The sequence below is a fragment of the Cyclopterus lumpus genome, chromosome 7 (assembly GCF_009769545.1).
Source record: "Cyclopterus lumpus isolate fCycLum1 chromosome 7, fCycLum1.pri, whole genome shotgun sequence".
Lineage (NCBI taxonomy): Eukaryota > Metazoa > Chordata > Actinopteri > Perciformes > Cyclopteridae > Cyclopterus > Cyclopterus lumpus.
This window is the reverse complement of record NC_046972.1, coordinates 16,955,113-16,967,530: the sequence shown is the minus strand read 5'-3', so window position 1 is coordinate 16,967,530 and position 12,418 is coordinate 16,955,113. Positions and strand designations below refer to the sequence as shown.

At 42.0% G+C, this 12,418-nt stretch overlaps 1 protein-coding gene across 1 annotated transcript in view; it reads left to right on the top strand.

The window, feature by feature from the left end:
* Positions 1-12,418, top strand: part of magi3a (membrane associated guanylate kinase, WW and PDZ domain containing 3a) — a 102,368-nt gene that overhangs the window by 56,444 nt on the left and 33,506 nt on the right. The window contains 2 exon segments of the mRNA XM_034536912.1: positions 3,635-3,751; positions 8,027-8,146. Coding sequence (XP_034392803.1) covers positions 3,635-3,751; positions 8,027-8,146 — 237 coding nt within the window.

The following is a 12,418-nucleotide window of genomic DNA, read 5'->3' as shown; positions in this document are numbered from 1 at the left end:
CATAAATCTGCTTCTAGTGCCAAAATCAAGTTCTCATTCATAGTTTTGGTTTGCCATGATATTTGGTTCAGACATTCATATCCTCCTCGGGATGAAGTGTAATCACTTTTGTAACTTTTTATCTGGCAAAACTTGAATTTGTCCAATACGATGGTTTATGAGCAAATACCCAAACATCAGCATTGTTATTGTGAGCATTTTAGCATTCACATATTAGCATTTAGCTCGAATAACTGCTTTACAAGTACACGTTCGCAGAGCCTGACCAATTCTTATTCTTATATTTACTGAATTTTGAATACTGAAATTTGGCAATCCAATCAAAGCGATATTATTTTTACCAAAAAATTGTGGCCATTTTTCAAGGCTTTGATGTGCTGTAGCCTTTACATGTTGACATTACAGCAGTAAAGTTGAGTCAGAAATGGTTCTCCACGCTGCTCAACCTGTTTAACAATATATAGGGACTGGGGCTCTTGTCCCGTCTTTTGGCTAAAAGACAATTTGAAAGAAATTTTGCAAAGCGCTTCAGTAGTTTTGACATCGGTTACGGAAAATGACAGATGGTGAGGTGAGCTGAGAGCATACCGCTTTCTGTTGGCAGATTCCAAAACCTAAGAGTCCTGAGGGAATGGGGAAAGGATGATGGGCAGCAGCATGTGCTGTCTTTTCATTTACGTGTGATGGAGAGAGACAGAAAGTGGGGGTTTTGTTCGCACATCCATATGATATGATTTCACTCTGAGAATTTAACTTTCATCTTTCATTATTATTGATGTAAGTAAGGCCTCTCTCCCTTTGTCCTCTAAACCCTTCTCCTCCTTTAAATACTGTATGTGTACATGCTGAAAACTAATAGCAATTTTAGACATAGCCCGAGGTAGGGCTTCATTTCTATTTACCTTTATCCAGGCTGATCTATTGAGCAAAGAGGGGCTGCGGTGGAGCCAGTGACAGGTAGAGATGCACACAACAGCTGGAAGCAAAGGCTTCTATCAGGAGAGAAAACAAAAGGTCAAGTGACTAACAGTGGAAGAAGGAAAACGGGGAGAGGCTGGGAAGGCCGATAGCTATCAAGAAAGTGATCCAAACAGGATTGAGGAGCCCTGTGGGGATCTGCTCAGGCTGATGAATCTCTGCAGCGAGGGAGGCAATGACGCACCGTCAGAGATGGAGGGATAGAATACGATGCGTTCCCATGCATCATCCTTACTCAACCCTACAAACATCCCCCTCTCCCTCCACCCTGTCCTCCCTCGGTCCCTCTGTTTTTAATGATTCGCCATCCTTGATCGACCCCCCCCCCCCCCCCCCCCAGACGGTCTAATGGCCAGATGACAAGGCACAAAGGCTTCTATTGTGTCCCGCTTGCCTCGTACTACCAGCCTGGCACGCCAGTGATGCGCTGCCTTGTAACCTAGCGGGAAGCTGAGAGTTGCTGCTCCCTCCCTTTTCTCTCTTTCTCTCCCCGTATCTGGAGATAGGATGTGGCGCGCTAACACAACCTGACAGGCGGGCCACAAAGACTGCCCTGTTTGAAGCGCTTGAGAGCGCGTTTGCTTTGGGCAGGGGAGGTGATTTGCATGTGTTTGTGTGTGTGTGCACGGGAGGGAGAAAGAGAGATTGATTTTGTGACCCAGTGGGATAGCTACCCTTGGTTGCAGGAATCCTGTGGTAACAATTAGCTCCATCCATTGTCCATACTGAAACCAGTTGACTAGAAACCAGCTCACTCAAGGCAGTGTGTGAAAATGGATCCAGGGCAGCATATCCAAGCATGATAAAAGCCCTGGTGAAGACAGAATCCCTCCCATCCCCTTTAACATGGGAACAGGCCTGACCTGGTAGGAGAGGGAATAGGATGAATATTGTTTGTGTGTGTGTTTTGGGGGTTTTCATGTCTCATTGCTTCTGGGAACAGGGACCACAGGCTTGTGGCTTTCCAGTTGCAACGCGTAGCCAGACCCAACTTTTGTTTCCTTGACCTAAATTCCTCACATTCATTGTGCCAGTAAAAAGTCTATAGAGTTATATAATGAAGGGCCATGCTTCCCTTGGCCCTCTCTCGCACCTCTACCATGCTGCAGTTACTGGTTCAACGTAGGGAAAGCAGCAGGCACACTAGAAAGCCGAGGAATTCCATAATCACTTGAGTCAACAAATGCATTGAGTTGTGTTGAACAAGAAGAAACTCAAAAGGCAAAAATATCTTCAATGTCCCTTTTTGGCTGATGTTGATTTAAGGGTTGAAATTCAACTCTCTCAACCAGGTGACTTATTGTTGCTGATCTGCAGTCACATAGTTGTTTTATCCCCTCAGGATAATATTTCTTTAATATGTTTTAATTTGGCACATCGATAGCTTTTTCTTCCCTAGAAGCCAAGTCCATCCTTCTTGCTGAAAATGGGTACCATACAAAATACTGTTTAAGTTTCATAGGAGAATTATTGTCGAGTGTGGGATGCAGAGGATGCTCCTCACTTTAATATTTTCTTTTTGTTTTACTGTGAGAATATTTCTCTTTGTTACTGTGCAGGCTGATCATGTTTTATTCTGTTTCCTTCTGCACATTTCTACTAGTTTGAACTCCGCTACTTGTTTGAAAGAGTGTGTGTGTGTGTGTGTGTGTGTGTGTGTGTGTGTGTGTGTGTGTGTGAAATGGTTCATCAAGGCAAGTCCACAATGTTTTTTGAGTGTGCAGCGTGTGACACTCTGACTCCAAACCTGCTTGATTTTGATTTGCCAACATTTTCAAATCTGCAGAAGATCTACGGGACTTAACGCGTGCGCCAGAGCATCTGGCAGACGTTGCCAGCAAACATCACCACATTCTGTCCTTGCAGAGATGTGTTTCAAACCACACGCAGAAAAGAAGCGGATGTAGAACTATTTTGATGAGGCACATTACAGATCTTGTTTTGCATGTCACTGCCATGGCCGCCAGAACAACTGCAACATGTAGACGGTGGACCCGAGCACTCACCACCTCAGTCATCTGGATGAGGTTGATTATGTACAACTAGACAAGCTAGACAACTTTGAGGCATCAGCTCCGTTTTTTTAAGGCGCACAGTAACGAAAGCCATATTCAAAGCACATCTGCATGTCCCGGCCTGAGCACAGCTGGAGTCTACACAGAGGAAGAGCAACACTGTAGCAAACACAAGGGACTTCTCTGATTCTCTTCATCTCCCCGTTTCCTCTCTCTGACATTCTGTCGCTCAGAGGAGAATGGTACATTCCTCTCCTCTTTGAAGATGACTGTTTCGTTCCTTCCCTTCCTCAGCCCATTATTCTGTTGTTCCAGAGAAGAAACAGTCCTAATGATGTGTGCCTCCTGCTTTCGGTTATGCATGCCTCTGGATTTTAATATTCATCACAGCTTCAATATTTTAGCCACTTAGTGCCTGGCCTAAACGTAATTGCTGTCCGGACCCTTTTGATTTAGGGCTTGTGTTGTTGTCTGTCGGAGATGTGTGTTGTCGCTTGTTTTTCAATTTTCGATTTCAGTTTTTATTGTCTCAAAATAAAATAATAAATAGTGTGGGTGTTTTGTGAATGAGCGCCATGTAGATGCCCTTCCATGTGGTTGAATTGTTGGACTGACCCAGGTTCCTCTTTCTTGTTCTCTAGGTAAGGTGTTGAACACTGATTTGCGTCACTACCTCAGCCTGCAGTTTCAGAAGGGCTCCCTGGACCACAAGCTCCAGCAGGTGATCAGGGACAACCTGTACCTGCGCACCATTCCCTGTGAGTAGCCTCTGCACGCCAGTCTCTTCTTCTGTGGCTGTGCCCGCGGAAGGGTTGTCCAAACCTTCTTGATTGTGGACCATATACAGAAAAACACAAAGTGTCACGGCCAAACAATAGTCAATACAAAGTTTCTACGATAATACTGCAAGAAAATGCAAGTGATGATGCCATCTACACATATTAAAAGTTAAAACAAGACTTCTATAAACGGTCTCTAAAATATTATTGATTATATTGAATAATGCCTTATATTGTGCTATGATTGTTGCTATAAAAAATTAAGAATATTTCCGGGTGCTTATACTTTTATTATAATTAGATTATAATGAATTGTAAGTATTTCTATAATGCATTATGGATATGGGCGTCATGGAAAGTGTTACCCCTCTGTCTTAAAAAAATCCCCTTTAACTTATTTTCCTCCTTTTCTCCTCAACATTATTCCAGAAAAACTATTCATTTCATAATCCAAATGTAATTAGTAATAGCACCCAGATATATCTTAATGTAACTGATGTCATAGAAAAACCTGAGAAGATTTTGATACAGAAGTGAGTGAAATATGCTTCAAAGACTTCAGGGTTTGTCCAAAAGAAACTGTTTTGGAACTTAGGGGAATGACACGCGTTCTCTGTCTTTGTGTTTTAATTTAAGAGAGACATTTATTTTCATATTTACCAATATTTTATTTTTTCTGATTATAGTCGGACCTTAGTTATCTTAATTTAAGGTGTGAAAGAGTGCTGAGAACATTTTCCTGTATTTTCTCTAGTTTATTCTTCAAAAACAATAGAAGAATAATAAAACAGGACAGAACGATTTAGTTTTTATTCCCGAGGGATTTTAAAATGGACATCAAGGCCAACGGGCGTAAATAAAAGAGCAGCTGCAATTCTCTGGGCTGTACAGCTGAGTAAAAAAACAAAAACAACAACGAGATTTGTTTTTTGTGCCATGTATCACTGCTTCAGACATGGGTCATTATCTGACATTTAGCGTGGAAGGAAAGTCATTTTAAGAGCATCATTTGAAATTACATGTACAATAAAGCAGTTATGATTAATTGGACATAATAACATAATCAGCAGAGCTTTTCTACTTTCATCTTGCGGAGTGAATCTGTCTTGTCTTGCTCGGTAGCTATTCATCTGCAGTACATAGCGTACAGTACATAGCATTGAGTTCAAAGCAGTCATCTTAATCGCTCACATATCAATATGATTATTACACATTCATGTACAGTTCACTTCAGAGGGTCAACACTGAAGATCTAAATACTGGTGCCCTGCATATCCCACGTGGGAAACTGTATACTGGCTTTCCGTAGCTCGGCATATGTCTGTCGTCCACTCCGCTCATGCAGGCCGTGCCAGTGGATCATCACGTGGCCGCGCGAGGAGCCTAAATAGCCTCTACAGCGTGATGCCTGTGCTCGTTACGGCAGCGCGAAGGACATCTCAGAACGAGGGAAGCATGACTTCCTTCTTGCGCGACACACAGCGAGGCTTTATTATGCGTCACTGCTGTCTCCCACAAAAGATGACAGGAGCTCAAGAATGTGCCAGAGGTCCAGGGCACCACGGAAATCCTTGAGGCCTGGCTAAATCCCAACCCCCAGCTCCTCCACCAAATGAATCCCTGGGCATTAATATTTGTCACGGTGTGGCGATCAACTCCACGAGTGTCATTGGCAGATTAAAAAAAACTAAACTAGAAAGGATAGTGAAAGTGTCCCCCTGTTTTCAATCCGAGCTATTTATTTTTTGTTGACATATCCCATCATTTAGTCTTCTTACTACAGAGAAATAAAAAGTGAATCGTTTTAAATAAAGTGTTTCCTTCTGTATTTTATATAAAGATGGATTATTAATCATGGACGTAAATCATTAATCCACTGTGCTATATTCAGATTATATAACGCATCATAAACATTTTGATAACTCATGATAACAATGGGTGTCATAGAAAGTGTTAACCAATATTTCCTTACCAGTGGAGATTCATTTGACTATAATAACATTATTACACTACGCGGGACTTTTATATGGATCTGATGGATGCATATCGGAACGTTTATATGATCAAATCAAACTTGTTTTATCGAGTGCTGGTTTTTATACCATCTATAAATCAGATGACACCATCAGTCCAGTGTTCCATTACATGGGAAGATTTGTGCGTAACAAGCTTATTATTTAGAACTTTAATCTGGTGTGTGCTGCAAAATGGGCAGACTGCAATGAGGTCAATATATTATCAGTTTAATTTGACAATATATTTCTCTTTTTTATTGTTTAGCTGCAATTAGCATCTGGTAACCTTGGTGGTAAACACGTGTCACGCGGCCTCTGGTGCCCCAAAATAGAGTTTGCACCCAACGCTGGAGAGCTATATAAAGTTGTTACGCCCTGTAGACCCCGTGACTACCATCGGGTTATTTTTTGTTTGCTTTGTTGTGACGCTTTTGTCTTGTAATTCAGTGCGGTTGTTTCATCTCTTCAAAGAGAGGCTTGTGAGGAGCCAAATACAAGATGGAAGTTAAAACAGCTCTTTTCCAGTGAGAATTAGCAGCAAGTTTCTTCTAGTCTTTTCTTCAAAGCTCCTTATCCCAGTGCTCCCTTTCAGATAAGATTCCCAGTTTAATCAGTCTCAGCAGTCACTGTCTATCCAAGGCTGGCTGGGGTGTGATCAAACTCTTCACTGCTCACATCTGTCCAGGTGTGGAGACTGAAGACATGCTGTGCTTTGTGAGTGCAGATAGCATCCACTGCCTCTGTTTTACCCATTATTTCTCTTTTAAGCTGTAAATTCCAGCACCTCACCAGGTTACAGTGGTGCCTCAGATGATAAAACTACAATTACAAAAGCACATGAATGGTGTTAGGAGAATTAGGCTTGCTCAAACGTATTTTTGAGAATCTTTTTGTAAGGTAGCTGAATAAACATTAAAAAGCTAAATAATTGCATTTCCCTGTTCCGTCCTCCGAAAACAAGCTCATATTCCCCCCCTTTGAGGCTTTGCTGGTCCCCTCTGATTGCTCTGTTTGACAGAATAACAGATTGTCTCTGCAACAGACTAAGCTGTTTCAGATGTGATGGCTCATGCCGCAGTTGGGATGGATGTTGACACAGAAAGAAAATGAAGAATGGGGATAGCAGATTTAGCTCTGCTAAATGTCCTTATGGCTGCAGTGCAGCCAGATAGCAGAGCAGCAGTTCAGCTGAGGTAGCATAAAAGCCCTGATTACATCTAAGATGACGGTAAGCGTAAAATCCTTTTCATAACGATAGGTTTCCAATGTCTCGCAGATGAGAGTGGATCAACAGGGTAAAACATGACACATTCTTTGACCGGCTGCAGCCGTTCCGATGGATTATTATTTAACGACTTTAACTTTGCATGAACTGGAATGTGGTGCAGAGGTTCACTTTTGGAGCGGCAGTGTGTTTTAGGGGGGAAACAGAAGTAAAAGGAAGGAAAAAAAGTTGGAACTCATGTTTCTTCAAGATTATTTCAACCATAAAGCAACTGACCTTGCACACGCAACGATGCACTGTAATACACCCATGACCTTGTTTAACCTTGATTTACGAACGTGAACAAATCTCTCTGGAAACAGGCTTGTCTCTAAGCCTGTCACCTTGTAGCGTTATTGGAAAGGACTTTGATGATAAAGATGCCATCAGGGCCATGGGGGCATTCACAAATCGGTTCTTTGGTTTATTGCAAATAGGAATGTGGCAGAAAAGCTCTGGCATAAAACCTCATGTTTACTTAAATAGCATTATACTGCCAAGTCACCATTAAGCGTTTCTGTTGAGTCATTATTTGCCACTATGTTGCCATGGACACCGAGCGGTATGTGGGATTGATGAGAAATTGTCTCGTGAAGGCACAGCAAATATGAAAACAGTTTAATTATTCAATAAAAATGCAGAAGGTCGAGAGTGAAGTTAGACTTCATCCACTAGTTGGTGCACAATTTACTGAAGCCGTCTTTTCTAAATTGTCCTCACTTATGTATTGCATTAATATATTATTTAATTGCATCCGTGATGCTGCACAGAAATCAAAGTAAAAGTGAGCAATTATAATTCCGTTAATTATCATTATCATCACGCGTGTTCTTACAGCTGTGCTGCTTTTTCCCCTCTGTTGTATATTTCAATAATGCTTTCATATCCTTGCAGTTTCAGCTCTGTCAACTATTAATGATGGAGACACATTTGTTTGGATGTTCCCTCTGTCTTAAACTCCGTCTTTGTTGGCAGGTACCACTCGGCAGCCCAGAGAGGGGGAGGTTCCTGGAGTGGACTATAACTTCATCGGTGTGGGGGAGTTCCGTGACCTGGAAGAAAGCGGACTGCTGCTGGAGAGTGGCACCTATGACGGTACGTCTCAATGCAACACATACTTCAACTCCACCATGCTATAGATGGGGGATGTAGAAAAAACAAGACCGTTTTTTTTCGCCTCGCTGGTTGAAGCCGAGACGGTTGGTTGAGGTTCATTGACGGTAGACTATTTGTTTAATCCTCCGGAAGGGCGGAACTCAGTCTTCAGCAACACGGACAACGCCATGCATTTGTCGATACACAGCACAGAGAGGCACACTTGGCATTGACCTTGAGTGGTTAGGGCCAGGACAGCCTATTGGTCAAGGCAGAGAACCTAAATAAACAAAGTTATCGGTACCTCGAACAAGCATGGACGCCTGGCCAATCCTAGCGCTTGAATGCTACGTCTTTGCCGAGATACTAAGCCTCAATGGCGCTCCTCCTTCAGGTCTCACACATGCCCGATATCAGATAACCGGTTGTGATCATTCCGGCATGTTTGAGGCCACTGGAAACCTGTCCAAAATAAAGGGTGACCCAGACACATCTGCCAGAGCAAATAAACATAAGCTCACAGATTTGTGTGGTTCCTAGACAAGGGTGCATGTGGTTCAGAGCAAGGGGGAAAAAAGGATGCCTCGTTGCCTTTTCAGCTGGAGTCCGTTGTGTGTTGGCACTGACTTCTCACAGACGCAGCCAAAAGGTAAACATTAAAGTAATATTGACTCACGGGTAAGTCTTGTATTGAACAGCTTTGTTGAGCCATCGCCACTACATTGCCCTACAGGGGAAATCTGATTCTGGTTGCCAACGGCAGGTCATGCAGCAATTTACTACCTTTTATGTTTAACCACGAAATAACTTATTAGTCGAGACGGCAACTCAACCTCCTGTTATGAATAATGAGGAACAGGTGGGAGCAAGATGAAAAAGAAGAGGCGTACTATAATATGATGGGAGGGTACTTACTTTGAAATGAGGAACTGCCAAAATACATGGTGTAGAACAACAGAACACACCTCATTTCGTATTCCTGCTCAACTCTCTGATACATGGAGGAAGGTCACTCGGGAAGTGTTGCGCAAACAAGTTACCATGGTGAAGATGGACTTCCACGAACAGGCTTCATACGCTGCTTATACAAAGCTCACTTCGAGGACACAGCTTTTCAGGTGGTCTCAGGTGGACTTTCATCAGACTTCAGTTGACTCTTTAAACTGAACCAAACAGGCAAATACATCTCAGTTCACAGTTCTCTCTATCACTACAGTACACCATCCCAGTGCACCCTGGGGACACGGCAGCAGCTGAGGGTGAATCCTCACACCATACCCTGGCTATTAGTTCTTTCGTGAATTTGCTGAGCTGTGCCCCATGAGGTCATCAGAGGAAGTCAACACATTGCCCAACTCATCAGCAGCCTGTCACTCTACGTGAACAAGCTGGATATACTATATCCTCTTTGTTGCCGAGGAGAACTTCACTCTGGTCCTTTTTACACGTTGCGTCGTAAATCTCTTGGCTGCGTAAGAGCTCTCTGGTCCGCCCTCATATCCAGCCCTGGGAGACTGGCCCTTCAACCCTGAACCTATGAACCAGTCAACGGGATGAATAATGGACCTGCTGTGCCCTTCCCTGCGTAATGCAATACAACTGTATGTGTAATGAAGACACAGATTCAAAAAGTTAATCATTAATGCCCAGACCTTTGACCTTCACAGATAAACTTTGAGATAAACGCATTAAACACAAACACCGATCTACAGACAGACAGACAGACAGACAGGCACCTGAATGCAGGGAAACAATATATTTACCACATAATGAATGAATTCCCCATGGGGAGTTAGTCATTGACTACAGATCTGTTACTTGGTGCCACAGCTAGTAATACTGTAGGTCGTAAAATCAGCCTTGAGGGCCCATTCCCACAGAAATGCATTGCATTGGAGAAACATTTTCTTTAATTTGTACTAACATGTATTGTAGGATTCAAGTGAGGACATGCTGTTGGTGCAAGGCTGGATTGCCTGTTTACTTATTTTCACATCATTCCCCTCTGGTCAGAGAGACAGGTGTAGGTGTAACCATATATAATTTGATTGAACTCTTTATGCCGTAAACACACCAGATTAAAAGACATTTTTCACCAGTGCGATGCGAAAATGCTGTGTGGGAATCAGAAAATCCTCATGCAACACACAATACATAAACTAATCGGACCCAAAGTGTTATGCTAATGCTAGCTGATGTGGCTAGCCCATTCTATCATATCATATAACGTCAGCATATAGCTGTACATATCAGCTACATTACTGTATTCATCTTGTCTCAGCTGCTGTCAAGCCATATATGTTCCCTTATTTATATTTTTGAGATGGTAGTCGCGGGGTTTGTCGTACATTATTGGATGTTGACAAAGGGACTGACCATTATTTAAAAAAAATAAACAGGACCATTACTCAGAGGGACCATTTCTCAAAAAATACACTTGATGGAACAAACAGACGCACATGACTAATTATTATACAGAATGACTGCAATAGTTTTCATGGAATCCATCAGAACAAAGTCTTTCATTGGTCAAACATTTATTTCCCCAGTTTAAAATTGGCTGAAATCAAGGTTCGTCCGAATATTTGATCTCCTGCACAAATGTTCCTCAGGGGTGTGCAAGCATTCGCAAGATCCCACAAAATATTTTTTAGAAATGTTCTTTCACATTTTTTGGATGGACATCCACACTTGGTGTGCAACGGCTCGTAATGATGCCATAAACTGCTCGTTGGTTCACGCAGATTTTCGTGAACTTTTTCTTTTATTCTGTGTTGTGGATATAGTAATAGTATGGTATAGTAATCACTCTTTTCAAGTCTTCTGTTGTTTTGTTATGTTTATTGTATATATTGTTTCCATGCTGCCAAAAGAATTTCCCTCTTGTGGGACAAAATCTGAACTTGAGTGTCAAGGGCTTTTTCTTTGCTGCCAGTCATTATCCACCTCCCTCTCTCTCTCTCTCTCTCTCTCTCTCTCTCTCTCTCCTTTTGATATGCCCTCTTCAGTGCACGTCTATATTACTTACTAGTTACTGTATATATGGCGCATTGAATGGAAACATCTTCCCGGGCAGTCTCGTTCACCTCCAGACCTGTGTACCACAAGACACTCTCTCCCACTGCTCTGCTGGAGCCCATATCTGACACACTGAGTGTTTCACAGATTGGTTGTCATATCGCTCAACAATAATAGAACGATATTTCAGAAGGCCAATATTTTAGAAAATACTTAACAAAGCATTAAAAAAAGGGTTGCTCTTCAGAATAAATCCATTACATGTTCAACTCACTCTCCGCATTCCAAGCAGGTCTTAGCTGCAAAGTTGACTCAGCTGTTGGTAAAGTGGACGGGGAGGTTTAAACGGCACAGAAACAAAGACAGATTAGTTTGCCAGTTTTATTTTTACAGAATGATGAAAGTGTCAATGTGTGAGTAATACTTGTTACTTTGGCTGTGCCAACATTCCCCAATATTAGATTTGCTTGTGTGCCAGAGTGTGTGCATGTATGTGAATTAGGGCATATCCAATTTTCTACCCCTCACTGTGGTCGGTACCGAACAGCTGGTATGAATCATTCATGACGGCGACGTGGGAGCTGAAGAGAAAGCAAAATTCAAGAAAAGCAGGTATCTCTCTGTTTAAACTCAGCAACAGTGGATGTAAAGATATCAGATGAAGAAGCAGCATGAACGTGTATGTCTTATTATTACCCAAGTTATCAGAATCAGAACCGTTTATCACATTTATGATGGCGGGTGGTGCATAACATTGGACAAAACATTAAACAATCAACAACATTTAACACAGTGCAAACAAATATGTGACGTATTACATTTACAATAGAATAATAATAATATAAAATAAAGTGCACAGACAAACAGATAACAGTACTTTAAACTTGTGTAAGTGTAATGTTAAAGTGACAAGTGAAGTTTAAATATGAAGTATGAGGGGATGTGCAGGGGAGTGACTGGTTGAAAATTGGAACATTTTCTGACCATGCTAACTTTTATTAAGTATATATTCCATATGCCTTTCTATCATGGGCTTTTCTTTTCTAGTTGTCCAATGCAAGGAGTGCTGTTTTCATTTCCAAGGCGAGCCATCAGATCCACAACCTTAATTGGAGGTTGGAGGTTTAAGCTATAGGTTCATGGGTGATTGAAAGTGACTCACTGTAAGGATGCAGTGGAAATATAAAAAACTAAAGAATAACACACCCCGAATGAAGCATACAATGCTGGGACAACACAAAAAGTCTGTAAGGT